This window comes from Pelecanus crispus, chromosome 2 (assembly GCF_030463565.1).
Source record: "Pelecanus crispus isolate bPelCri1 chromosome 2, bPelCri1.pri, whole genome shotgun sequence".
NCBI classification, from domain to species: domain Eukaryota; kingdom Metazoa; phylum Chordata; class Aves; order Pelecaniformes; family Pelecanidae; genus Pelecanus; species Pelecanus crispus.
This window is the reverse complement of record NC_134644.1, coordinates 136,100,914-136,127,308: the sequence shown is the minus strand read 5'-3', so window position 1 is coordinate 136,127,308 and position 26,395 is coordinate 136,100,914. Positions and strand designations below refer to the sequence as shown.

General features: G+C 37.8%; 2 protein-coding genes across 3 annotated transcripts in view; one reads left to right on the top strand and one right to left on the bottom strand.

The window, feature by feature from the left end:
• The window catches only part of PDE7A (phosphodiesterase 7A), a 76,494-nt gene extending 72,376 nt beyond the window's left edge, over window positions 1–4,118 (top strand). For both annotated transcript variants that reach the window (XM_075705473.1, XM_075705474.1), the window contains exons 10-13: window positions 282–426; window positions 1,269–1,365; window positions 2,382–2,462; window positions 3,811–4,118. In XM_075705473.1, the coding sequence (XP_075561588.1) occupies window positions 282–426; window positions 1,269–1,365; window positions 2,382–2,462; window positions 3,811–4,022 (535 nt within the window). In that variant the 3' untranslated portion in view covers window positions 4,023–4,118. The remainder of the gene's footprint in view (window positions 1–281; window positions 427–1,268; window positions 1,366–2,381; window positions 2,463–3,810) is intronic.
• A 3,787-nt stretch (window positions 4,119–7,905) lies between these two features.
• On the bottom strand, window positions 7,906–26,099 carry MTFR1 (mitochondrial fission regulator 1). Its single transcript, XM_075705156.1, has 8 exons — window positions 26,054–26,099; window positions 25,486–25,628; window positions 22,003–22,101; window positions 16,887–17,005; window positions 13,604–13,845; window positions 11,560–11,812; window positions 11,212–11,380; window positions 7,906–9,578 (listed from the first exon to the last, which is right to left on the bottom strand). Exons 1-8 carry the CDS (start codon window positions 26,061–26,063, stop codon window positions 9,519–9,521), a joined length of 1,095 nt encoding a protein of 364 aa, XP_075561271.1. The 5' UTR covers window positions 26,064–26,099; the 3' UTR covers window positions 7,906–9,518.
• Window positions 26,100–26,395: the final 296 nt, after the last annotated feature.

The following is a 26,395-nucleotide window of genomic DNA, read 5'->3' as shown; positions in this document are numbered from 1 at the left end:
AAATAAGCTTTAAACAATTAGTTTGTGCATTTGGGGGGGGGGGCAGCTAAAAACTGGTTTAGTCTTTGTGAAAGCTGCCAATGAAACATCCTGATATTTCTATGGAAGTTGTAGGAATTTTTCAGAGAGGGAAAACAAAAAAAAAAGCAGTTCAGTAAAAATGCTCATTATAAAGCTTGTATTTCTATAATAATGAATATGATGAATAGACATGTACATCTAGTGATGGCTGTTGTTCTTAACTGTTATGCTTTTTGAATGTTTGGTATCACTAATTTCAGGCAGCTGATGGAAAGCCAGATAGGTGATCTCATTCTTGCCACAGACATCAGTCAGCAAAATGAGTATCTGTCCATGTTTCGATCCCACTTGGACAGAGGAGACCTATGTTTAGAGAATGCGAACCATCGTCACTTCATTCTACAGGTGATCTTTTTGTAGTATTTTTGACATCATTTTAGCGTCAAAAATAATTTACTTAAAATGCTAAATACTACTACTTCTGGGCTATCTCCTACTTTCAAAATGAAGTAGAAATATCTTTTAGTCGTTACAAAAAGGTTGTTCCCTCCACTTCAATCTCCCCCCTCCCACCACTTCTCCTAAGTGATGTTGTGTGTTGGTAACTTAGAGTTGCTAAACCAAGTAGAGTTGTGTTTCCAAGGCAAGGCTTAGTTCTTCTGATGACTCCAGTGCAGTCTCAGAACTGTGAAATGCTTTGTCAGAACCTATTTCAGGAAAGGAAGGCACTATTGTGAATCAGTTTGCAGCTATGCTAGAGAGAGGTTTAGCAAGCTTTAAAAACAAAAGCCTTGAGAGTCTCTTTAGGTTTACCGAAATGTTTGTTATTGGGTTCATATTGTGGACTATAAAAGAAAGTGGACAGAGAGGTAAGTTCAGTCCTGTGCAAACCATTATTAAAAATGTGAACTTCAGAGCCAGAAATGCAAAACCACTGTTGGCTTACTTCGGTGTTTCTTTTTCTGAATTTATTGTTGTCTCCTGTACTAGTGCATATACTAAATATAGTGCCCCTGAAATACTTTGACTTGACTGAATTTCCATATTACTCAGAGATGATCATGAGATCTGATAGTTCCCTGAGCGTTTTTTAAATATGATTATGGAACATGACTTTAGAGAGAAGCACAAATGGTAGGTAGGTTTGTTATTCACAAAACTTAAAATATCTGCTGTCAGGAAATAAATAATTACCGATGCTTCTGTTGGAGGGAGAGGTGATCTAACGCTGTATCTTAACTTACTAGATGGCTTTGAAGTGTGCTGATATTTGTAATCCGTGTCGGACGTGGGAGCTGAGTAAGCAGTGGAGTGAAAAAGTAACAGAGGAGTTCTTCCATCAAGGCAAGTAAGAGTAGAAGTATCTGTTGGTACATTTATTTATACTGTGGAGAGAGCGACTATGAGTCATAGCTGCTTGCAAATAAAGGGATTTATATTTAGGACTAAGATTTACAGTACACTATGGGATTTTTTTACTTTCGTGGGTTGTACTTCTTGCAGCAGGCTGATGTTACTAAAACCCAGTGAAGAATCTGCTTAGAATCTGAATCTAGAATGTCTGGTTCAATAGATCCTTCAGTCTGAAAGGTGCTTCAGGTGAATGATTATGCTCATTTACCTAGTGGTTTCAGTAAATCATGAAATATATTCATCATGTATCTTTAATATTTAAACTTTGGCTGTGAGGCCTGTTGGTAAGCAGGTAAGAGCTAGGGAGGAGATTTTTAGTTACCATGCAGTTAAGGCTACTTATGTAAGCAGTTAATAAAGCTTTTAATTGACAAATGGAGTGAATTTTCTCCATTATTATTAAGTTGTTTTAATAATAAAGTGTGCTTTGCCTTTCTTAAGGCTAGTTTAGCTGACTTGAGACATGGTACTTTGTGCATGGATATGATAAAGGAAGAACAGGCTGCTGTATTTGGTGCTAATCATGTGAAGCTTATTCTTAGATAAAGGTGATGGGGAAACAGAACAAGAAATTGCCTTCAGTGAGAAATTTCTGAAGGCTAAGCTATTCTCGTCCATATTGCTAAGGCGAGGGGAATCTTAATTTGTCGTTTCTATGGCAGTCTAGGAGGTTTTGCAAGGAAGTGTGTTAATCCCTCAGGAAACCTGTGATTTGATGGTTTTTCTTTAATTATTGTTTGCTGAAAAATACAATGTACTGTTGGTCTCACTGACAGACCTACTTGCTTTTTTTGGGAGACGGCGGAGGGAAGTAAATGCATTCAACCTGCTGCAAGATGCCATCCCTGTTAAGCAACTTCCACAACTCATCTCTGTCAGTGTTTGATAATTCCATTTGGGTCTGGATTTGATGACTAACTAGTTGTATTATACTTTTATTTCTTTAGGAGATATTGAAAAAAAATATCACTTGGGTGTGAGTCCACTTTGTGACCGACAGACAGAAACTATTGCCAACATCCAGATTGGTAACTGCAAGTTCAATTTATTTTAGTAGATTTCTTTCAGGATGCAATTTGAAAAAAGTACCTTTTAGATACATTTCCTAGAGGTTATACCTGCTGTGTGTGTGTGCAGCAGCACTTCGTTACAAAGAGCAGTTTTTTTCAATTTGCTGTATGACGTTTGTCCCTTGAGTTTGGCATTTACGAAAGGTGCTGCACTGACAGTCCTGGAGACCGAAGGCCCTGTGTTTTCTCACAGGGCAGGTGCAGCACGGGAAGTCAGCTGCCTGACTCTTCCTGTGCTGCTGCCCAGACCTTTCCTCATCGGAAGTGTCAAGTTTGGGAAGAGGAGGAATGTTCATTCCCTTGTCCGTGCAGTCTCGGGTGCCTTTTGCAGCGACGTTGCCACAGCAGGGTTCCAGCTGCATTTAGCTCTCTGGAATGTTAGCATTCCTTTTAAATGCAGCCGTAAAAAGGGTGGTGGGCAGAGATTTGATGGAAAACTGTGAATAGCCATTATATTATTTTTTTGCTAACGTGAGTTGAATTTAAAGTAGCAGAAGGGCTGACTTCCTATAGTTACTTTTTAAATAAAGTTGTTCATGTAGATTTGAATTGGACTCAATTGAAAACAGTAAAGAAAATAATCAATTTAACAAACATAATGTGAATTAGTGCTTGAAATTAGAGACAAAAAACTGATCTGTTCAATCAGCTGCACTGTTTTAATTTAGAATGTTAGGAAATCATACATTTCTGTAATTGACAGTTTTGGTATTCTTACCATTGAATTTTTGGTTCATGGAAATAGACATTATAAATAAGCACACATGCGCATACACACAAACGCATATAAATGTATGTTGATGTTCTGTGGCCTTTTTGTTTAAAAATTTCTCCGATTTTGTATTGTTACTCAGCTTAATATTGTGAAAAGTGTGTGGTTCCCCCCTGCCCCCATGTAATATAGTTCAGACTCTGTGGGGCAATTTGTTATAAAATCTGTCTTTTAGAAATTTAGGTTTTCTAAAGTAGTTTGTGTGACTTAGTTGCTGATGTTTAGATTCTCCCCCCATGTTTTCCAATATTTTTCTTTATTTGGCCATTATTGTGAAAGAAAGGCAGTTAATTTGTAATCCAATATAATGCTGCTGTTCTGACTGACGGGTAAAATCTTTTTCATTTTGAGATACTATTTTGTAAAGATGCCCTAAATATTGAAATGAATTTTTAAAGGCACACTGGAGAAGCATAGTCTTGATGCATGGTTTACTTTTTGCTACTAAATTTTATTTCAAGTATTTTGTTTGAGTGTTGTTTTTCCTGGTTGTTTTTTTTTCACTTGGCTATGTTTGTTTGCTTGTTTTCGAAGGTTTTATGACCTACTTAGTGGAGCCACTGTTTGGGGAATGGGCCCGGTTTTCAAACACCAGGCTGTCGCAGACGATGCTTGGCCACCTGGGACTGAACAAGGCTAGCTGGAAGGGAGTGCAGAGGGAACAGTCTGGCAGTGGTGACGATGTTGACCCGGGTTTTGAGGAAATGGACTCAGACATATTACCTCAGGAACCTCGATTGTCCTGACCTCAATCTTCATGACGAAACTGCCTCTTTTCTCTTGGTATCTGCACGGTTGGATTAAAGGAAATACTTGCCTGCCCAAGGTTTTGGTAAAATGGTAAAATGATGCCAGCATTATTTATTTCCAAGTTTTCCTTTGACACAGACCATTTGAACCAGAATTTTTTTAAACTGCAAGATCTGAACATAGAGCAATATGCATACGCCTCAGTTGGTTTTCGTTCGGAACCTTGAATATGCAAAGCACAGCAGTGACTTGAGCCTTGAAGGAACAGTACGAAAGCTTCATTGTGCCACACGGTTTTGGTTTTTTCGTGAAATTTGGAATACAGTCTTCAAATCTAAGACTTGAGATGGATTGTTCCACTTCCTTGGAATTAAGCAAGACTTGCATAAATGTGTTCAAAGCATACCTTCCACTCAGTCCCTGTTTTAATACGGAAATGTGAAGTGCCCATCCTCTGCTGCCTCTGGCAAGACTTGATGTTTACAAATGTACTCTGAAACTATTGGTTCTAGACTTAACCTTTGCGCATGGCTGTGAAGGAACCACTAACTTGTTTTTTTTGCTTTTTTAAAAGAAAAAGATCAAATCTGAGACTGCAGCTCTTGTTTCTTTGGATGCCCGAAAAGCCTCCCATTTGCCATAATTTTGTTTGTGCACTGGGAACTGAGCATTCATCATAGAGCACAGCCAAGCTTTACTCCAGTGCTATATGGGAATGCAATTTTTTAACGGCGGAAAAACACTTCTGAGTTTGGGAAGGGAAGGGGGTGGGGGTGGGGGGGAAGCGTCCGAACTGCATTGCGATTCTGCAGTGGAAACATCGCATGTTGTTTCCACTATTGTACACTTGAACTGCACATGCAAGAACAAGGTGGAATGTCTAAACACCATAATCAGCTCAGGGTATTTGCCAATCTGAAATAAAAGTGGGATGGGAAGCGTGTCCTTCAGAACAAGGGTACAAATGCCCCTTTCGCTGCAGTGTGCGTGTATGTGTGGGTGTGTGAGTATGTTTGGGACGGGGGAGGGCGGGAGGGTACTGGGAAGGGTTTGAACAGCAGCATTTTTTTTTTTTTTTTAATTTATTCTTTTAGAATGTGACAATTTCATGAACAGCCACATTGGGGAGGAAACTGTAACAAATTGCTACAGATGCCTTAAACTATGCACAAAGCTAAGTGACCAAATTTGTTTTTGATTTGAAAAATAATAAAAAAAAGAAAGTGCATTGTTTACGTATTCCTCCCTCTACTGAAACATTACCCACTAATGGGTTTTTGATGGGAAAAGGAGAAAATGTTTTTTAGGACAAAATTAAAGGACTAATTTTAAACTTAAAACATTCCATTTTTGTAATTTGTTTTACATTGTTTTAAGTACAGTAAGCACAACTGTAATCTAGTTTGAGAAACTGGTGCTTTCTTTTAGTTCATTTGTATTTCCCTGTTATTATTGTAAAAGACTGTTTATTAATTCTGTTTACAGTTTGTTGCAACAGCCATTTTTGGGAGACAGCTTCAGCGTAAAGCCATTTGTAAAGGCTTTGCCATATTCATTTTAATATGTGCCTGTTGCTGTTAACTTTTAATTAATAAAAAAAGTCTTTTCACATTATGCTCCTGTACATTTAAGTTACGACCGAGTCCAGTGTCATGGAAAGGTAGCTAAGGTTGCAGTCAGCTTCCACTGTAAAACTAAGCCAACTTTTGGATTTGAAAATATTGGTCCTCGTATGCCAAAATTTATTGCCACTTGGAGCTTGGCCTTTTACTGTTTGAAAAGCAAGTCCTGACTTACCTGATTGTTTCCCTTCTAAAATTAAGTTGTTTATTATTCTTTCATGTTCCCTGAAGTAGTATCATTAATCTCAAAGTGGCCATGTTTAAAGAAATAAATTTATAATGAAACCATTTTTTTGAACCTGCGTGAACTTCCTTCCTTTGCTGTCAGTGCAAGTTCTTGCTGTTGTCTGACTTCAACGGAGAAGGATCAAATGTGATAATGAGCTCTGGTTTTAACTCGCAGTAACAGAAAAGCCTTATTTTAACAGGTTGTCTTTGACAGGGTGATACTTGCCAGTGGTGTTTGGAGCTGTCAGGACAAAGAGGTGACGGCTGCGTGTGAGTAACTTACTACAGGGAGGCTGCAGCTAAGCTTCCTTACAGCCTGTGCAGATTCATAGGCTTTAAGTGTGGAAACGTATTGATTCCTCTTTGCTTTGAATAAAGCATCTTCCAAGCCTGCAGCTATTTTCAAAACAGCCACTGAAATCAGTATCTGATGATGTCTTCTGTGATGCTTTTTTTTTTTTAATGTGACTTGGTTTAAAGACAGGGCCTCAACAGCAATATAAATTTTGCTACTTGTTACAGGCTATTTATAAGTATTTTTAATATGCATTTTAATGGAAAGGAAAACAATGAATTTACAAATGCATATATAGTAATATTTCAATATAATATTTATAAACAGCCTGTGATTCTTGAACTTTGTGCAATCTTGCTGTCAGCAAGATTGATCTGCTCTGATAAGAACCAGTACAGCTTGTCAAGAGTAATTTCATTCTGAGCCACCTTCCCCTGGAAAGGGGCTTCCATCTTCTCCTGCAAGACTGGATTTAGAAAGACCGGTCCTGATCCTATCTGTTGGCGTACGTGGAAGCTTGTGACATTTGACTGAATTAAAAAACAACCAACCAACCCCCCCCCCCCCAAAACCAAATTAATGCCTTTTCTTGAACATGCTCTCTAGAAAATGCCTTCTAGAAATCTACATGGAACTTCAGCATTCCTACAGCTTAAATGTTTCATGTGTCAGCTGGGAGCGCACATGTGCCAGGAGCGTGCCTAATGCACTACAGCCGCTAACGTCCAGTCGGCCCACGTGAGCCCAGAAATGCGTTACGGGATGGAGGCCAGGTCCCCACCGTAAATTGTTAAAACAAGCTACAGATCTGCTGCTAACATACACACACAGATCCAAACAGGCCTGAGGTTACATCTGAGATCTCCACCCAGTGTGGGGGAATGTCCTTAGTTTGAGCACTTCTGCTCAAGATGTTTTTTCTGTGGGCAGTGGCATTGTGCATTTCAAGTAGAAAGATACAAATTAAGGTACAGAAAAGTATGAAATTACTTGATGGCAGCTTTGTAATTTTATTTTCTTGTGCAGGTGACATTTCTTTTACCATAATTTTACATCACTAGTAAGGCTTGCCACATGTTTTTGTGTTTCTGGTGTGCTGAATACCTGCACCTCACATCAGTAGTTCAAACTCTAAATGTTTAGTGTGGTTCCCCCCCCCCCCGCCATGTTTTAGCCTAATTTAATATGTCACGTAATGTCCTGAATTTTACAGTTAATGTAACTCAGTCCAGTTAATTATTGCAAATGTCAAGAGCTCGAATGAAGTAATTTGGAACACTTTCAGCAGAGAGGTTTTGTCTCTGAAAGAAGAGGTTTTCTGGGCCAGCTGCTGTGAAGCTGTGGCCCTTTTGGAGGGGGGTGGTTGTGCCACACCAAGGGACGGTCGGGGCAACCCAGCGGACAAGGGGATGGAGAGGCTGTTAAAAGGGCACCTTCCTGCCAAGCTTGTGGTGAGGCATAAACTTCTCACTGGTTCCTGATCTGTTTTGGTTTTTTTTAATCTGAGTGTAACCGAATTAACAGTGCTGTGCTGTTCTGTGACTAATTCTACCGTTATTCCTGCGGCACAGCAAAAGTAGTCCAGTCCTGAAGGAGATGAAAGTAAGCTGTCACCACCCGGATTTATAACCACTATAAAAGAAATGTAAACTATACTTTATTGTGGCTGCTATCTGACTGCTATTGTTTGTAAAACACCACAAATCACATACACAATGTTTATTTTAACTGCTTTTAATTTTATATAGTGGCAATAGAGCATTAAATACAAAACTTTAAACCAAAATTAACTTTCAGAAAGGTGTTTTAAAGGCATTTAAAAGACCACAAAGATTTAATGGCCTATCAGTAAGACTGATGGCAGACTGTTTTGGAAGGAAGTTACATTGTGTACATATTAACACCATTACGTTTCACACTAGAAAACATCCTCCTTGATCGTACAAGTTCCAGTTATAAGCAGCAAAGCTTCGGTCATCTTCACTAACCTAGTCAAGAGCCATTCACCTGTATTTAAGAGGTGCTGCTTTTTTCTTTTCCTAGAAAACAGAAGCTCTAAGAGGCACCTGTACGTGTTCCAGCAGCCAGATAAACTTAGAACACTGAAATACCCAGACTCAGCTTTTTCTACGCTCGTCTACAGTCAGAACAAACCTTGGCTTCGTTTAAGTGTGCAACTAAGTTGTAGCCCTCTGGTTCCTAAAGAGCTTTTTAGGAACCCTTTCTACATCTGCAGCTGGAGGCGTGAGCTCAGGTGGCTGGTTAATGAACTAGCTCTGTACAGGTCTGGCAGCGAATAGCTGCTAGGGGAAATCCCCAGAAGGGCTTCCCCTGGAACCAGGGTAGGTACAACAGCTCACACCATCTCTTCCCTGCAAATAGGACTGTGAGGGCTGGTGCAGCCCCCAGCTGCTACAAACCGATCCAGGGACCCCAGACAGCTGGGGGTAAAAAGGTGTCTGTGAGCATCTCTTTGCACGGCTGAGAGGAGCAATACATGTTTTGGCAACTTGCACCCATGGTACTCTGTACATTTCTTTATCTACACCACTTCTACGCTAGTTAACACATACTCTGACATATTAATTGTTTTACTCTGCTGCTGTCTACTGGTTAATTCAAATTCATTGGTCTACCTAGTCACAGAGGCTCCCACAGCTTGATTTACTCACTTGTCCTGCACTCTTTATGCTGGCCACAGGACGATACAAGTAGGTTTTGCTCTCTTACCCTTGCAAGCTCATTTAAAACAAAAAAACCAAAGAAAAAACCCCAACCCTGCACAAAAATGTGCTGCTGCTTAAAATGTCTTGTATCAGGTGACCTCTGCAGCAGATTTAAGTTTTCACTTTCTTTCAGTAGGAAGCAGAATGCATTCAGGTTTTCTTTGGGCTAAAAATTTGCTAAAAATAAGTTTAAAAGAAAGACTTCAAAATGAAAGATTCAGTATCAAACTAAACGTTGTAGTGCAAGTTATAGTTAGAGCTCAAATAACTGGTATTAACTTAAGGGTGTTATCACTATCATGATTAATATGTACACAAATTTTTAAGGTGGTCAGTTATGCACAAAGAATGTTGGATATATAACTTAGTGTTAATAAACTAAAACCACCACGTAAATCTGAACAGAAAGCCAGGTTTGAGTACAAAATTAATACCTGAGTATAATGGTAAAATTTATTCCCCTTGATAAATCACATACAAACATGTTTAGTGCCTTAATTCTACGTTTCACACTGGGTTTTTCCTGTGTTGTAAGAGACCGCTTGGTACTAGTGCTATTTGCAACATAAAATATTTCAGACAAAACAGCTTAACAGTCTGTCGTGTAGTGATCTTAACGTATTAAGATTTTTCAATTAAAGTCTTCATTTTTCCTGTAGACTTCAGCATGTGCGGTCCAAACTGAGAAGGAAACCAGAAACATGTTCAGATTGCTTTCAACAGAAACCTAGTTGAACTATTATTCATCCAAATTGTAAGTAAAACTAGAACCTGGGCAGAAATAATTTCCTTTATCAACCTGCTTCTCTGCGTGTGGATTTCACCCACTCCATATCCACAAAGTAAAAGGAAACTTGTGTCAGCAATCAGCTGAAATCGCTCAGATGAGGCAGCTAACCATCTGCTGGAGCAGCTCTGACTAGACAGTTGACTCTACCACAGCAAAATAAGAAGATAGGTGCGGTTATCTTTAGAAGTTGACAACCCTAGTGGCAGTTTAACAGTGTTTCTGTTCTTACTCTGTCTTGCATTTTTGTGCAAGTCCTTTTAAAAACCGTATCATACAAGGATACCATACGAGGACTGATCTAGCAAAGAAGTTACATGCTGGTAAGTAACTGATGACAGATGTTTATTAGCTCACTACAGATCAACAGTCTTATTTAACATATTAAACCCTTCAATTTTCTTAGCTTTTGAGGACTTGATGATCCTTAATCTCAAAAGATGGACTGTAAATTTCAAATTGGGAAGTCACAAAAAACCCATGTGTGAATAAAACATTGCCAACTCACATTCTTTTCCTTAAAGCCCCAGAAATGCTGGGGAAAAAACCAATTGATTCTTGGGGAATATCTAGCCTTTTAGTTATTAAGAACAGCCTGAACATTACAGGAATATACTTTAAAGGCCTAAACCCAAAGGCAAGCAAGTCAACATTAATAAGCTGAAGTACTCCAAAGTCCTGAGATTTGTGGCTTGGGGATCGTATTTTCCTCAGAACTTAATTCAGAGTGCAGCCAGCTTCTGGAGTTTTATGTGCATTTTTCCAAATGCACAAAGGGGAAAAAAAAAACCTCTTTACTCTTCCTCTCTTGGTTCTAAAGCACAAGGCTTCAAGGATTGCTTACTAACAAAATTGATCTATATTAGCCTGTTTTTTAAGTTAAGTGTATATTGCTAGAAACTTGCATCTTGAATGTTCACTGCTTAAAAACCCCTTACTTCAAATCAATCTGAAATACACTAGAAGCCATTAACTTGTATCATGACGTGAATTTTCAATATAATTTCATTTTAACATTCTCACGTGATAAAGAAACTGCTTTTATTTACTCAGCATTTCCAATTATTAGAAAAAACTCCCTATACCAAGATCCAGCAGGCATTCTGAACAATTTGCTTTCCACATTCTTAGGAACAGCTGACATGTTTCAAGAATTTGCTTCAGAATTTCACATGCACTATCTGAATGGTTAAGGTTGGTAACAGCAGGCAAACTCAGTCCATATTTGTTTCTGGTATGAGCACTTAGGAACTGAGATTTCAGATTATCACATGCTCATGGCAACAGTAAAGATTTTTGTTTAAAAAAAATAAGACAATGATAACGGCTTTTTAAACCTAGGGCAAAAAGAGTACTCGATCTTAAGACTTGATACTAAACCCATGTGATTGCCACAAATGCTGGTTTATCAGCAGTACTTCATAGAGTTTTGTGGACAGGGATGGTAACTCTTAGGTATTTGCATATGTTGGCTTTCACGACAACTATAATTTAGTCCAAGCATGTGTTCAGAATCACAATACTCACCAGCACTACCTCAGTCTTTGTCTTTGTTTCAGTCTTTGGAATCACTTTTTCTGTTTCACTTTGGCTATCATTTCGGTATCGATAAGCAAATTTCTTTTTGAGCGCTTCTGCTATTAATGCTGCAGGATCTGTAGGGTCAGCTGCTTTAGATTTTGTACCTTCTGATGATCTAGAAAAGAAAATAAGAAGCACTAATATAGTCCAAAACAAAGCTTCAGAAGTTGTGAATGTGTTTGCATTCTGTTTGTAAGACGTTACATCAGCATGTCTCACCTTGAAATAGCTCAGGCATAAAAAGAGATCATTAATGCAAATGTTAATACATTAATATTTATTTATATTTATTACCTTTTCACTGAGCGTAGTTTCACACTGTTCATGTCTTTGAGGATTTCTAGCATGTTTGGTATTTCAGACTTCTTTGGCCCGTTTTCTGTCAGATTCTGTCCAGAGTTCATTTTTTTGTTTTTCCTTTCTTTAATGAGCTCAATTGCAGACACACTGTGTTGTAGACCGGGGGGAGGGAGTGGTGGTGGAGGAGGAGGTGGTGGTGGTGGAGGTGCAACAGGGACAGCAGCTGAAGCAACTGGACTTGACCCAACTACAAATAAAACATGTATTACATGGCAGTTTACTTGTAAATCTCCTTTATATCTCACAAATGCTCAGGTATGAATGACTATAACAGCTTCAATTGCCTCCCCTCTGCCTTCTTTAGATTATCACATAACTACTTCATTCCTAAACCACTTAAGTAGACTCAACTGAAAAGCCACATAAAAATCCTTCTTGAAGAATGAGAAGCATTCTTTGAATTTCCAGTTCAAATTCTAGGTGCATTCATGTCTTTACTGCAATGGGATGGATGTCACAACATCTTTTAGTTACGTTCTGCTCCTAATGTTACCAGTATTTCACTTTGTCCCGAGAGGCAGGTACTGAGCTGGAAGTCACATGTGAGCAGTGTTTCTTCCTACTTATCACAAATAAGAAATTACCATGCAAGATTTTTAAATGTAAATTTCAGAGCTCAAATAGTACTTAAATTGAAGCTTATTCGAGCTCTCTGAGGTTAAGGCCAGCTAATTAGCTGTCTGAATATATAGATTCTCACAATAATCTTGATTTCAAGTTCCCTGTGCTCTTCAGGTAAAAACTGATGTTATAATAGCAGCAATAACTTGACAAATAAATGAAGAAACCTCTGCCTTGAATGCAGCTTTAAAGAAATGAGCAAAACCAGATCAAACAAGAGTTTTGAGGCTGGGAGCATAAAGTGTGTAAAGATATGTATATAGATAATACAGAGGAGTCCGCTCCGTGTACATGTAGGCATACACGGTGTCATTACCATATTCTACCAGAAGAGGGAGGTAAAGATGATAAAATCAAATAAAAATTTAATTTTCCTAATAAATAGAGGTAAAGGGAAAAAGATGAAAAATAGTTATTTCACCACCACCCCCCCAATAATTACAATTAAAGAGTGAAACCGTGCGATCCTTAAAACTATTGCATAGTTTTGAATATGAACAGTTAAGGAAAAATAAAGTTAACTGCTACCAGGTCACAGGTAAAAACTAAACAAGAGCATCTGAAGAATTAGAATATGATTTTATACATAAACATAGGAAAAAACTACTTGCTAAGTGACCTTAGGAAGGAGTGAAAACTGCATGGCTGTCACCTCCAGTTGACAAGGGTCATCTCCCACTAATCTTTAGAGATGGCAGACTTAGAACTGGAAGGCAGTCAGAAGTGAGGGAAAGGAAAAAGAAACTTGGGAAAAGAATTATTATTCTGTTTACTACCAAAAACAGTGCACCACTTCTGGTTCCATCTGCACAACAGAACCAAACAATGTGTTTGATCCTAGAGGTGATTCCAGTAAACAATTAATCTCCTTTTCTGATATTTATTTCATAAACTTGAGATGTATATTACATATTCCAAAAGCATAATTAGCATCTTGTGTGATTACTTCATGATATCAGAGAGCCTATTTCATTACTGGATAGAAAGACTTAAGTGTTAGCAATTGTTACATTCTTTTAGTTTGGTTTAATCTATCATGTTTATCATGAGCTTTGCTCTGAAAGCTGTTTAATATTTCCTTACTTATCCACACGTTCAGAATTCTGGCAGACTTTCACACAAACATAAAGACTCTTGGAATACCAGAAAATACAGAAAATCTGGCAGGTCACTTGTCTTCAAGATCTATTCTGTATCCCCTGGTTAGTATGCTATGTCTGTCTACCAAACTAACCAAAACAATATAGAGAAGTGTTCAGTGTTGCAGTATCTCAGAAAAATGAATTGGCACATTATTAATTATAAAAGGGACAAATTCATTAACTAATTTGTGCTAAAAGTACAGCAAATTTAATACCTGCTGTCAGGTTCTGTTGTTCTTGCAAGATTACAATTTTGGCTATCTGTGCTCTTAAAGTGGCTAGTTCATTTTCTAGAGCACTAATCTTCTGCAGAGCTTCGTCATTTGCGGTCACTATGCTTCTGGACACTGGTTCTTCTTCCAGTGGGTTTTGTAAAGACATCTGTCTGCGTGGGGACTTTCCAGAATTATGTAGTTCACCTGGAAGAGGCTGGGCTGATTTTGACGAAACTTCTGCCCTGTAACAAAAGTATCACAAGATTCCTTTTTTAAAGGCTTTGTTATAGATAAAAACTAAATACCATTACATACAAACCATGAATACAAGTTGAAGGCCTGACTTTAGAATTGGCTTTACACAAATCACTTCCATCAAGACTTTATATAGCTTAAAGTAAACAAGAACTTCACATCCTTTCTGTTTGCATCACAAGCTGTGTTTTTTCTCTTCCCCTAGCCAGCTTTTTGTGGAATCCTTGATTTCAGGAGGAAAAAAGGAATACATTCCCTATCACATCCAACCTATTTCTCTGCCTCATACCTAATGTTTTTTTTTTTTTTAATTAAGATTTGAATTTTCTTTTTTCCCAAATGGGCTGCAAATAGTCACTTGTAGTTGATTCCTTTGAAGAAGGAAGAGTTTCTTAGTTCCAAAGCACAATTTTGTACTTTTTGGACTTCTGAAGGGACAGTCCTCTGTTTTAGCAGTGTTGGGAGTATGGAGTATGTGAAACAGCTTAGTGGCGCAGAGGCTGCTTATCAGTAAATGGGAAAGGGTCTTATATCTAGTTTTCTAACAAATAAATAAAACTATGGAGAAGAAAACTTCATATAGCTTCTAAAGAGCCCGTATGCTTCCCTCTTTCTCACAAGAGCAAGAAAATGCAACTCTGTTGCCTTGCTTTATTACCCACCAAAGCTCAAGCTATATTAAACAGTGAGGCACTACTGAGCGCTTACGAAAGGTTATATTCACTGAAGACACTAACATTTTTAAAGTTCATCTCAAGTAGAATTGCTAAGGATTAATGACAATACATTATCATAAACATTATAACTGCAAAATATAACCACATACTTAACCCCTCAATCCTCCTTAACTTCAATCCCAAAACTTCTCAGGCAGGTCAGGATTCCACTATTTATTCGAACGTGAGAGTAAGAACACTGGCTAGTGATACGACTTTTTAAAATGCGTAGAATGGCTCCAGACTAATACAGTTTAAGAGCCCCGTCGCCCTGGATGCATGAGTTAAGCTACTCTCGGTGCACATCTGCAGCTGTGCTACACTTAAAGCAAGAGCCAAGATTTAAGGCTAGGGCAAACCCTGTGCTCTGACCACCTCAATCCAGGATTAGATACACATTTGAGTCTTCCACGACACTGACAGGAAACATCAGCACAACCTGCAGAACTTTCATCAAGCAGAATTGAGTATTATCACGGATGTTAAAATCTGGGTGCTGTTATCTAGATAGGAATAGAGAGCAACTAAAGCTGAGAAGAGAACAGGATGCTTCCTATAGTCATCTCCCTGCTCTCCCTAAATAAGTAAGGTGGAAGGAGCCAGTGGTCACTTCATCCTTTAAAACCTGCCTTCTAGAAACCCTTTAATGGACCAGAATAGCTAAACAACAAAGGGTATTTTCAGCTCAGAGCAGTAACAGTGTTTTAAGCAGATGTCTTGATTGGAATCTAACACTGTGGAAAAATATTATGCCTGAATTGTCACTACTGCCCTGACTACGGGTGGGGGAAAAAATGGTTTGTCATTTAGTTGCTTCCTCTATAAAACTGCATTCGCAGGAAAAATTATGTCTGCAAGACTGTTTACTGAATTATACAGTGAATATATATTTAACAGTAACACCTGTGTGATCTTGTCGAAACAAGAGAATTTCAAATGCCTGGAAAACACCTAATGCATACTAGCTCCACTACATAATACTGTGCATAGATGTAATAAACGGTGCACATTGAAATACTCATATTTACTAAGTAATTCACTTACCATGCTCCATTATAAGCTGTTTGCCTTAAGGTCACTATGTATCTGCAGGATTATTTTAGTGCCATCCCATATCCATCTGTCCCCCTTCTCCCCTTCACATGCAGACGTCTCAGCAAATATGCAAGTCCTACATCTTTCGTAACAGGTTCTTTGAAGCAACAAAGAACTATTCTCTCTGTTGCCTCCGTTAAACATAATAGCTTTACAGTTCCATCTTTAAGCGAAATGTTTCTATGCAAGCAAAAGTCGCATTGGCCAGTTAATTTCCCTTGCATCAAATACACTTTACAAATAGTGTTTCCCAAACAAGCCTTGATTTCTGTGACTCCCGTCTGAGTTTGTGAAATTAATGTGGCAGTGCCAGAATGTTTGTTATGCAAAGCTTCACTGTGGCAAGTCACGTTGAAGGGCATCTAGGTCATTACTAACCTATTTTGTGCTTTCAAATTAAGAATGGTATCCTCCAGTAATCTTTGGAGCCAACAATCTGTGCCTTTCCCTGGAATGTTAGTTTGTTTAGAAGAAAAACTTCCTCTGCACTACAGAAGTGTACCTTTGTTTCTGGCTAGTCTGAGCAGCAATTTGGGTAGGCTGGAATAGAGAACTTCATCACTTCAGCCAACCTGTTTCATACAGTTACAGTGCTACGTAGTACTCTTGGTCCAACACCACAGTACCTATCACATCATTCTGGACACAGGTGCTCACACGCTTCCTTGCCAGTTTTCGTTATGAAGATTAAAGACGAAATACAAACCATAATTTTTTAATTATCTTTAGCAGACTGCAGAGCCTTAACCAGAAAGGTGAAAAACAACGTGCCAATTATTGGACTGTCAGAATGTGCATTGCTGCTCCATTAGGAAGCCGTACAGTACACTGCCCCATATTAATGAAAATCTCAGGAGAGTTGGAGAAGTATCAGTGTTAGCAATTGTGCCATACCACAGCAGACATTTTTGTGGGGACAAGGTTGCTTGAAGCTGTCACATGCAATTCTTTGCAATAAATAAGTAAATTAAAAAGTCTTCCTTGTATAAAGCCAATCTCCTGTATGTTCTCAAATGAGTCTTCCATTTATAATGCTGTTAGTCTAACCTCTGCTGCTGCTTTTCCAGACCCTACCTTTTCTATCCCTATTCCCTCTCTCTTCTCCCAGCATTCAAGTCCTCTCCATTAATTGCAATGCACAGCAGATTCTCATTAGAGAGAAGCCAGGCTTCCCCCCCTCAGTTCAGAAGTTCAAAGAGAAGATTTGAGGAGCATACCTGAGCCTTGTAGAGACTTCACCTTCTTCTTGAGCAACCCATCCCACATCTGCAAAGGAGGCCACTGCATCTTCTCTAAGTTGATTAGGATGGTTTCCTTCTGTGGCATGAGAAGTAAGCTAAATTTTAAAGACAAGATAGAAGGTTTTAGAGTCACTATTCCCAGCCCATGTCACAGCTGTTTTACCCAATACTTTTAGTGAGGCTACATGTAACTATTAACACATACATGCACAAAACACATCTGTAGACTTAGCACACTTATTTCTGTCCTGAGCTTGGTCCAGAACCGTTTCGCTGACTTCAAACTATTCAGTCTAGTCTACTGAACACTTTACAGAAACTATTTTTATTTTTAAGGTTCACGGCTAACTACATATACTATCACATGACACTACTGGTGAGCAAGGCTCCAGCGAGTGGAACCTTTCTTAGATTTACAGTTAAGTGACGTGAATGGAGATTTGAAAAATTATTTGGACCATCAATATAAGCTCCACAGCCACAACTATACAAAATGGTTTCAAATCTACTTTGAAATACTGGCTGCTTCCCCTGGTTAGACAAGGGTATGCATACTGAGTCACTGGACTACTGAGCAGCCTGGTCTCAGTATCTTAGCAGATGAAACCTACTGAAACATCTTTCAGTAATTTATTCTGCTCAGTCTGTCACGTTGAGTTACTTATCTCCAATGCAACTATACCACCTCTCCTGCTTGTATTACATACAATCCACAGGCCAAATCTGCACACAAGCCATTGCAGCTGTTTAAGTGCTGCCTGCTGCTGGTAGTGGCCAAGAAGCTAGTAATACTGACAAAGATGGTGGTAGTATGTAACAGTCTATGAAGACAGCTTTGATCCAGTCTGTTAGCACTTAGGTCAATTTTCCAGGGAACTCACCTCTGTAAGAGGAAACTATTACGTAGCAGCAACTATGAAATGTTAGCATTAACCTGAATTTGTAGCAGACCTATCACAGTAGGACTCCAGGTTGGATGAGGTGAAACCATTTCTAAAGAACATCCACAGATATTTTAGTTGTAGCCTTTGATACAGAAGTCCCAGGAAGATAGAAGTTGTGGGTTTGGGGTTGTTTTTTCCCCAGGAGTTGTTACAAACAGCTTTGGAAATCTAGATTAGTCATCTTCACCTCACACGCTCGCAACTTGTGTGTAAGCCTTTATCACAGCTCCCAGGAGTGTGTATTGGCACCATCAGATCATTTGGAAACAACAGGGTTTCTTCCAGGTAGCATCAGCACAGATGGTAATATGTTCATCACATTAACAGTTGTGCCTAATACTATCACAGTCTGCCTCTCTTTAAAACAGTCTAGAGAATACTATATTGCATGTTAGGATTTTCATTGTTTGAAGTTTCCTTGGCTTTTTTCTTTTTTTAAAATAAAAAGACATTTTCATGACCACAGCATCTGTATTAATGTTAATGGCAACTTAAAAAATCCATAATACATTAGCCACTTCTTGCAGGTGATACAGATTTTCCTGATGATAATGGCCACATGAGGAACTATTACCATGAAAAGGCTGAAGGCACATTTAAATAAAGGCACTACATGTATTTGCATCAAAAATAATTTTATAAATCAACAGTAAGGAATGCATTTACCACTGCCAGGTTTCCTGCATGGTGAGATAAATAACTTCTAATCCAACATCTAGTAGCAAGCCTTCTGTTATATTGTGATACAAGTTTCTTCTTACTTTTTTATTCGTATTTATATGTAAACAGAATCTGCTTGTTACCCCATACCCAGATGTTTTTTTTCTTTATCCCTAAAAACAACAAGGCCTTCCACAGCAGTGGATTTTGAATTTCAAGTTAATGCAGGATTTTTACTTTAAATTAAAGGACAAAGGCCAACACCCATCTCTTAAAACCTTCACCTGTCTGTAGAATGATGCTTAAACAACTCTGTGACTACCCTATTCCTCCAGCCAACCTCAGCTGAAGAAAACTTGGACAACTGCTCTGCCAGTACCTGAAATGGAGAACAGAGAGCTGAAAACAGAGGCCCAATTCTACTGGATGGCAGGAACTGAGTAAAACAGTGAAAGTAGCCTGCTTTTCTTTCTCTGCAAACTATGTAGTTGCTTCCCACACTTCTATCTCCACAGGCTTTTTTTGCCTATTTTAGTGTGCATGTGTGCTGCACACACACATGCACACCTGTGGGTTTCAGACCCATTACTCCACTAATTTCTGAAGAAAAGACTACACACACTGTACTGCTTTGGCTGATGTCATAGCCAGTTTCAAACTGGGGACCTTTTGTGTATTAGGCGAATGTGATAACCACTACACTACAGAAACACTGCTTAGGAGGATGTCAAAGCAGGATCCCTACTTTTTGTTCGCTCCAGGAAGTGGAAAGCAGAACAAATATTTTTATACATTTAAGGATGGAATAAAAACTCTAATTTCAAATTACTAATACAGTTAGGTATTAAACATTTGGAAATACTTCAAGTAAGACAAACTTGCTATGATTTTTCAAGTTATCACAGTAAACTCTTACGTTTGCTACATGCACACCAATTCCTTAGGAGACTTCTATTGAGTTATCAGGTTTCCATCAAACAAACAGGAAAAGCATGGGACTATAACAGAGATACTGTAGCTGAAGGATACCATCTTGAGAGACAGTATTGTAGGTTTGGTGGAATCTACCTAGGCTATACTGGTAAGTTCAACTTTATTTTCTCCTAAAGACTACAGATAAACCTAAAAAATACGACATACAAAAGAACTATACAAACCATTTTCATTTGTTCATGCCATGTAGAGTATATAAGGTAAGCTCTGCCACCGCTTACTGAATACATAAGTAAGTGGCATGTAGCAATTTAAATGTTGACTACCGCAAGATCCAGAGACACAGATACTACAACAGTCAGTAGACCTCAAAAATCGAAATGTTAGGCTATCCTTTTTTTCAGACTAGCTGAACAAAAGCATGCCAGAAGAGAGGAAAGAATGAACATGAGAGAGATTCTTTTGATATCTCTTACCCATTTATCATAAGGAAAATGAAGACCTGTGGAAAGTTTGTTCCTCTTAGATAAAGTTAGAAACATGGATGATATACATGCACCCTCAGATGAAGCAAGTAAGGTTTGCTTTGGTTTTTAAATAAAGTGACTTACAGCAAGGTTCAGTGCATGGTCCTTTCATAATATAGCTAAAGCTGGCAAGAAAGAAAGAGGAAAAGACAGCTATAGGAAAGAGTCAGTTGCAACAGCATAAAAATGATCAAGACCAGTATTGAACTTCACTATAGAATCTTAACGCTGAGATAGAGACATAAAAAACAGATGTTAGCATCACACTTTTACACATTCAGCAGTTTATATATTAAAATAGTTTAAAGCCTGCATGAACCATATAAATTATAATGTCTTACAAGGCTCAAATTTTGAAATTCATATTTCTATTTCAATCAACTCTGACCACTGTACTTCTATTTTTAGGATCCTTTCCTTTCATCTAGTAGAAGATGAATGTTTATGCTTAGCATGCATAAAATCTAAGCAAAGCTGACAATGTCTCTTTAAGAGGAAAAAAGGCAAATATTTTATTTATTCTAACACAGAATTCAGATGAAGACATATACATATTTTTATTTCAACACTAAAAATATTCAGGAACAGATTCCCCAGATGTATCTTACAGCTCTTTGCAAGTACATAAAACAGAAATGTCTTCTTTTATGTACTATATGAAGAGAAGGCAGTATTTGGCTAACTATCTGCAAATGAGCATCATCTTCCCCTGTATGGCCTTTACAGTACAGAAAATCAGACACATTATAGGAAGACTTCACCGCCTTTCAAATCTGACACACACAAATCCTTATTGCTGGCATAACTACTATTAATTATATATCCAAAAGTTTAAATCCAGCATGTCATTTTGTTGTCCTTCTCACCTGCACAAATCCCCACCCCCACAATGTATATATTTATTTTTTAAGTTTCACCAAGCCACTAGTAGTGGGAGGTGGTTGCCCCTCCTGGTTTCTCAATGTGATTATTTAAGATAGGCAAAATGTTAGCATGACTTTTACTATCACACCAGAAAGTCTTCTATGGTAATCTGAACTATCTGATTTTGCTACTATAATTTCAAGTCCAAATGTTGCTCATACATTTCATATAGGATAAAGAAATTAATTTAAACAGTGAAAAATTTAGCTGTGTGGAAATTACCTTGTCTTAGTGTGGGTGATGATTCCCACCATTCTTCTTCATGTTCCCCACCCTTGCTCAGCCCAAGAAACGTTCCTCTCTCGGCTTGAGTTTCAAACACTAAATTTCTCCAATTCTATACCCACCCCCTATCCCTAACACACACAGAGTTGAAGAGATTATGTGTAACAGCTTCCATTTTCCCATCTGTTCCTGAAAGACATATTATAAAAAGCAAGGGTTTTTTCCTCCTTAAGCTTCTACCCTCACTCTTTTCCCTCCCACTATATGCAGCTGATGTTAAAAGCAAACAAGTCAGCTGCACAGAACTGATGTTCCCCTTTCACCTATACAGCGCTAACCTTGTATTTAAAACAAAAGCAAACAGGGTACTCATGTTACTGTGTTACTAATTTTTTACTTCCTGATGAAGTTGTTTATTTTCCCAAATATTTTTAAGTAACTGTTCATTTTTACATGCCTCTTAAGCCTAGCTTATAAGTACTGTTTACCGAAATAAGTTTCAGACATTTTTCTCTTTTATTTTTTTCCAAGAATAACTTTTTAATACTGTACTGCCTCATTTTAGAAGTTCCAATTTCCTTAGGAAAAAAAAAAAAATCTGTTTCAAGTTTCGTTATGTGTGTTACAGCAACACGGACTTAGATTTTAGGCAGTACAGAAGCTGAAGAATCTGTATTTGGAAAAAATGTGAACTGGAAGTGAGAAGAACTGAAGTAAACTAATTCTCCTATGTGCCTGGTTTTATCATATTCGGCTTTTACAAACCCTCTAGTCATCTATTTAAATTAACTGCATAGTTGCTTAAAATCTATTGATGCAAGAGCAAATTCCTTTATCAGTATAGCGAAACACGTATTCTAAACTGTTGAGAACACTTACCTGAAATTGAACTCTTGGACACTGTATAAGAGAGAGGTTGGTACCAATTTTTCTTACAATACTTCGAGATGAACCATAAGGCTTGCTTGACCACAGCACCTAGATGGGAAGGAAAAAGAAGCCAGCTGTTAGGTAACTGATTTTTATATCATATTGGAATAGTTTTCCCTTGCCCTTCCATACTATGCTTGTGCTAAATGTATTTAAAGTCATTCCTTTCATATTAGAATAGAATATAATATAAATACACTTAAATTTGTATCAGTGAACTCCTTACATTCTATACCCAAACAGGCACAAAATTTGGTTCTGTCATTACAATATAGCTATGGCTGTTTATGTTCAAGACAGCCTTTGCATTAAGTTTAAATTCAAAACAATAAATCAGGTAACACAGGAGGATTCAAGAGCTGGAAGCATCTTCAAAAGCATAAGTTGTCAATTTTCAAGACAATAAAGAACCTGCATTGGGTCAGACACCTCTTTTTAAGGGGTTTCAAGAAAAGCCACTCAATCATGAAAAATCCATAAAGTTATATAAATCTAAATTTCCCAAAATATCATTTTTCTTTTTTAATTAAGAGCTCTTCTAACACAAGAATAGTGTCTACCAGTCTTAATAAAAATAACTATCAGCTAGCATAAGCATGAAAATGTAATTGTGAAATTAAAGAGCAAAGAAAAAGGGGAAAATAAATATGTTCGAATGAAACTTTGTCCTAAAAAAAAAAAAAAAAAAAAAAATCTATCTATACACACACATTCACCTAGATAAAATTGTACGCAGCACCTCAACACACCTGGCTTCATTGGAACTGTTTCTACTGCAATTCAGATTTCTTCTACGTTGTTTCAACAGGGATTGAATTTGCTTTCTTTTGTTGTACTTAATGATGGGAATGTTTGCTCTACTATTTACCATAGTTGTATGAAATAAAATGAGACTTTAATCCTAGGGGAATACTACAAAATGAGCCAGGAGAGAAGGAAAAAAAAACAAAACCAGAGAGAAGCGGGCAAGATTTCAGCGCAGGGAAAGGCAACAAAAACAGTGCAAAGAAGAAAAAGAATAACAGGAAGACTCTAACACAGAAAATGTTGTTACTAAAAAATTAGAACACTGTATGGTAATTTAAAAAACTTGGCCAGTATTTACTTATAGTGGTAGATATGAATTTACTACTCAGATCTTAGTTTTTAAAGGCTCAAAGCTTCAAGCAAACTTAACATCCTGTTAGAAGGTTGCCCAACAAAGAAAACTTAGATAGAATCCAGGCTGTTAATACTGAAACAACCCTCATCTGGCATGGCAATATTGCCTGTGTGATTAGCGTAGTGCAGCTGTGGGATTTTCACAACACACAGCTGAATAACATTTTGATATACTAAGCAAAGATCACTGCTCTTAGATTTTGAAGGTTCTACTAAAAAGAAAAATTTATGCTCTGTGGTATTTATCACCAGATTATATTATCTCAGAAACCACACATTTTGCCTATTTTTAAACAAGTATCTTTCCTTCCTCTGGCTTTATTGGAATGTATAAATTTTGACAATATAAATGTGCACTGCACATATGCTATCCTAGATCCTCACATCAGAGCTGCAACTTTGCCATTAATCCACTCAGACCCATTTTTTCCATTCTATGAAACGTACATTCTCTTGCTTAATATGCTGCTAAGTTTGAACACAAATTTCTTCAGTACAGAGTACACTATTGATCCTGCATTGATCAATAGCACACTATCGATCCTCAAACAAAGACCTCACATTCATCACTATCACATTACTGCTTGTCTGTATGTCTGAGCAAATAGCAGGTAAATCAGGAGTCTTCAAGAAAAAGTCACTGACAAACAGTACCGCAGTAATACAGCCTCACTATTCACAACAGATTCTGATGTTAGAAGCAGAACTGTTGGTGATAGCCTCAAAGCGATGTTGCACTGGAAAAAATAATACTAGTCAAGGGAAGCCTTAATTAATTACAGAAGTACTTCCACAACAGCAAAAGAGCCTAGACTACATGTTGTATTACCAACATAAGTGCAGTGCATTTTAAACGAGTGGCAAAACTTGTTTAGAGATTGCTCAGACCACAGACAAGATGTTGACCAGCACCCAGATCCTCAAAAGTATTTGGTGCCCAAATGCCCTTGGGGTTGTTCAACAACAGTGGTTTGGTGCACCAAAACTTGTAATGACTCAGTTTTGGTAATTCAAGATATGCCTGGACAATATTTTCAGAAAACTGCATGCAAGCTGTGCCACAGGGTATGCAAATAAAGTCAGCACACTGCTCAGCTGAGCTAATAAGCCTCAGCACTGCTCTACCCAAGTTCACACAACTTCTTGTTGACTTGAAGCACTGGCAGAGCAAGTCTGCAGAATATTTAAGTATGTAGTCATACCCTCTTATTGCACCAGTGTTTTGCTGTTGTCCAGAACAGCTGATGTTGTGATAATGCAGTTACATTTCCAAAGCTTGATATAAATAGAGAATGGGGGGAAACAGATTAAAAAATTGTTTCTCCCCCACTTAGGCTGAAAGATGTTGCTGACAATAACTACAGCAACACTCGCGGTAGTCCAGCATATTCTCATACTTTGAATTTTCAAAGTTACACTGCATGAAATCTCAGATCCAAATTCAAACAAAATCCTAAAATACAGATTCTTATTGGTAATTTTAATTTACAATTATAAACAATTTGCTCTCCATGAATTCCTAAGATTGATAAAAGGTTCTGCCACAATAATCCAGAGTAAGAACTGCCCTTCTAAGTACTGCACATAGCTGTTAAGCATTTCCCCATTGTTAAAACATTAAAATATTTTGACAACTCACAGGGATTACTGCATTGAGGTCAATACTTCTACTCAAAATAGCTTCCTAAAGGTCCCAGTGACAAAGCAGTTGATGTGTACCAGATGTCTCTCTTTCTGCTAAGCATTCAAAGAAAACTCTACATACACTTTCCTCCAAGAGGAGAGCTATGCATGCACATTCGTTTCCCCAGTAAAGAACACAGCCGTGTTGCTCTCATGTACTGTAATACTTTCAGAAGAGATAAATATAGCACAATTATCATCATCTCAGTTTCATGGGGCTTTTCATACCTCCAAGATAAGAGCAAAGAAATAAGATCATTTAAGAATTAATATCACTGTTGAAAATCAGTTCCAAGTTTTCCTTCAGCTTCAAAATACACGTAGAAGTACAGCATAAAAAGCAGTGTTTACAAGGTAAACAGTTTGTTATTAGAGCTAGAAGGAACTGCATGGTATTTTTAACACATATATTACCCAATACTTCAGTGTCCAAGTAGTAAACTTCATACATTTTCAGCAATGCAGAATCATAAAAGTATTGAGTGTACTTAAAGTGTTCTACTGGAATAGATAAGCACAAACTAAAATATACGAAGTGCTTTCTGTACCTGATTTTCTGAAAACGTGAAGCAAGTTTGAAACACTTACTGATTCCATGTTTAATCCAACTTGTTCAAAAGCCATCCTAATTAAGCGCTTAAGCCAGCAAATCATTTGGAATGGAAAAAGCCTTTCCAAACTTGGATTTAAGCCTTCCAAACCTACAGGGCTGCGGAGGTTCCATAGTACTTCTGAAATGAGAAACATAAAAATTTTAGATGTATGTTGTGGAACATATACAGAAGTAAACTGCCACACGTATCCCTAAAAAAACCCCACCTTTAGAAACAGTTACTGAAAACAAGACATGCTAGGTGACAACAATTCTTAGTACTGCAATGTACAGGCATTCAAGAAGGCATTTGCTTAATACAGGTGACAAAGATTTTTAGTAGTGTCATTTTTAAGAAATCAAAGTTGTTCCAAAGTTAACGATTAAAAAGCTGGTGAAATGATTGCTCACATGAGCTTGGACAGATGATGGTGTTCAACAACTCTAAGTGAGCACTGAACACTATGGAATGCCTGCAGCTGGGGACTAGCACTACAACTAAAAGGTCATACTCCTATCTAAAACTCAGTTCTATGCAGGAACAAGCTATAGAAAGCTGATCACCTCTTTTCATTCACATTCTCTGACAGCTTTGTTGTTTCCTCCTTTTTCCCACAACTGAGGAGAGAAAGGAAACATGGAAAAATTACTAATGCAAGAAAATGACAGGAAATGGCATAGATGTTGGACCTGAAAATATTCAAGTGATTTATAAAGTTGGACAGATTTCAAATTGCATCTATTTATATGTACTACCATTCACTTAAAGCAAGATGTTTTTATTGCTCCTTTAGTGAAAATAGTGTAGCTTTTCTTTAACTGTGTTCCACACCAGTTGTAACTTGGACGCCACTGAGAAGTGTATGCCACCAAAACCAAGAAGGAAGCCATAGATTTAGGTTTACA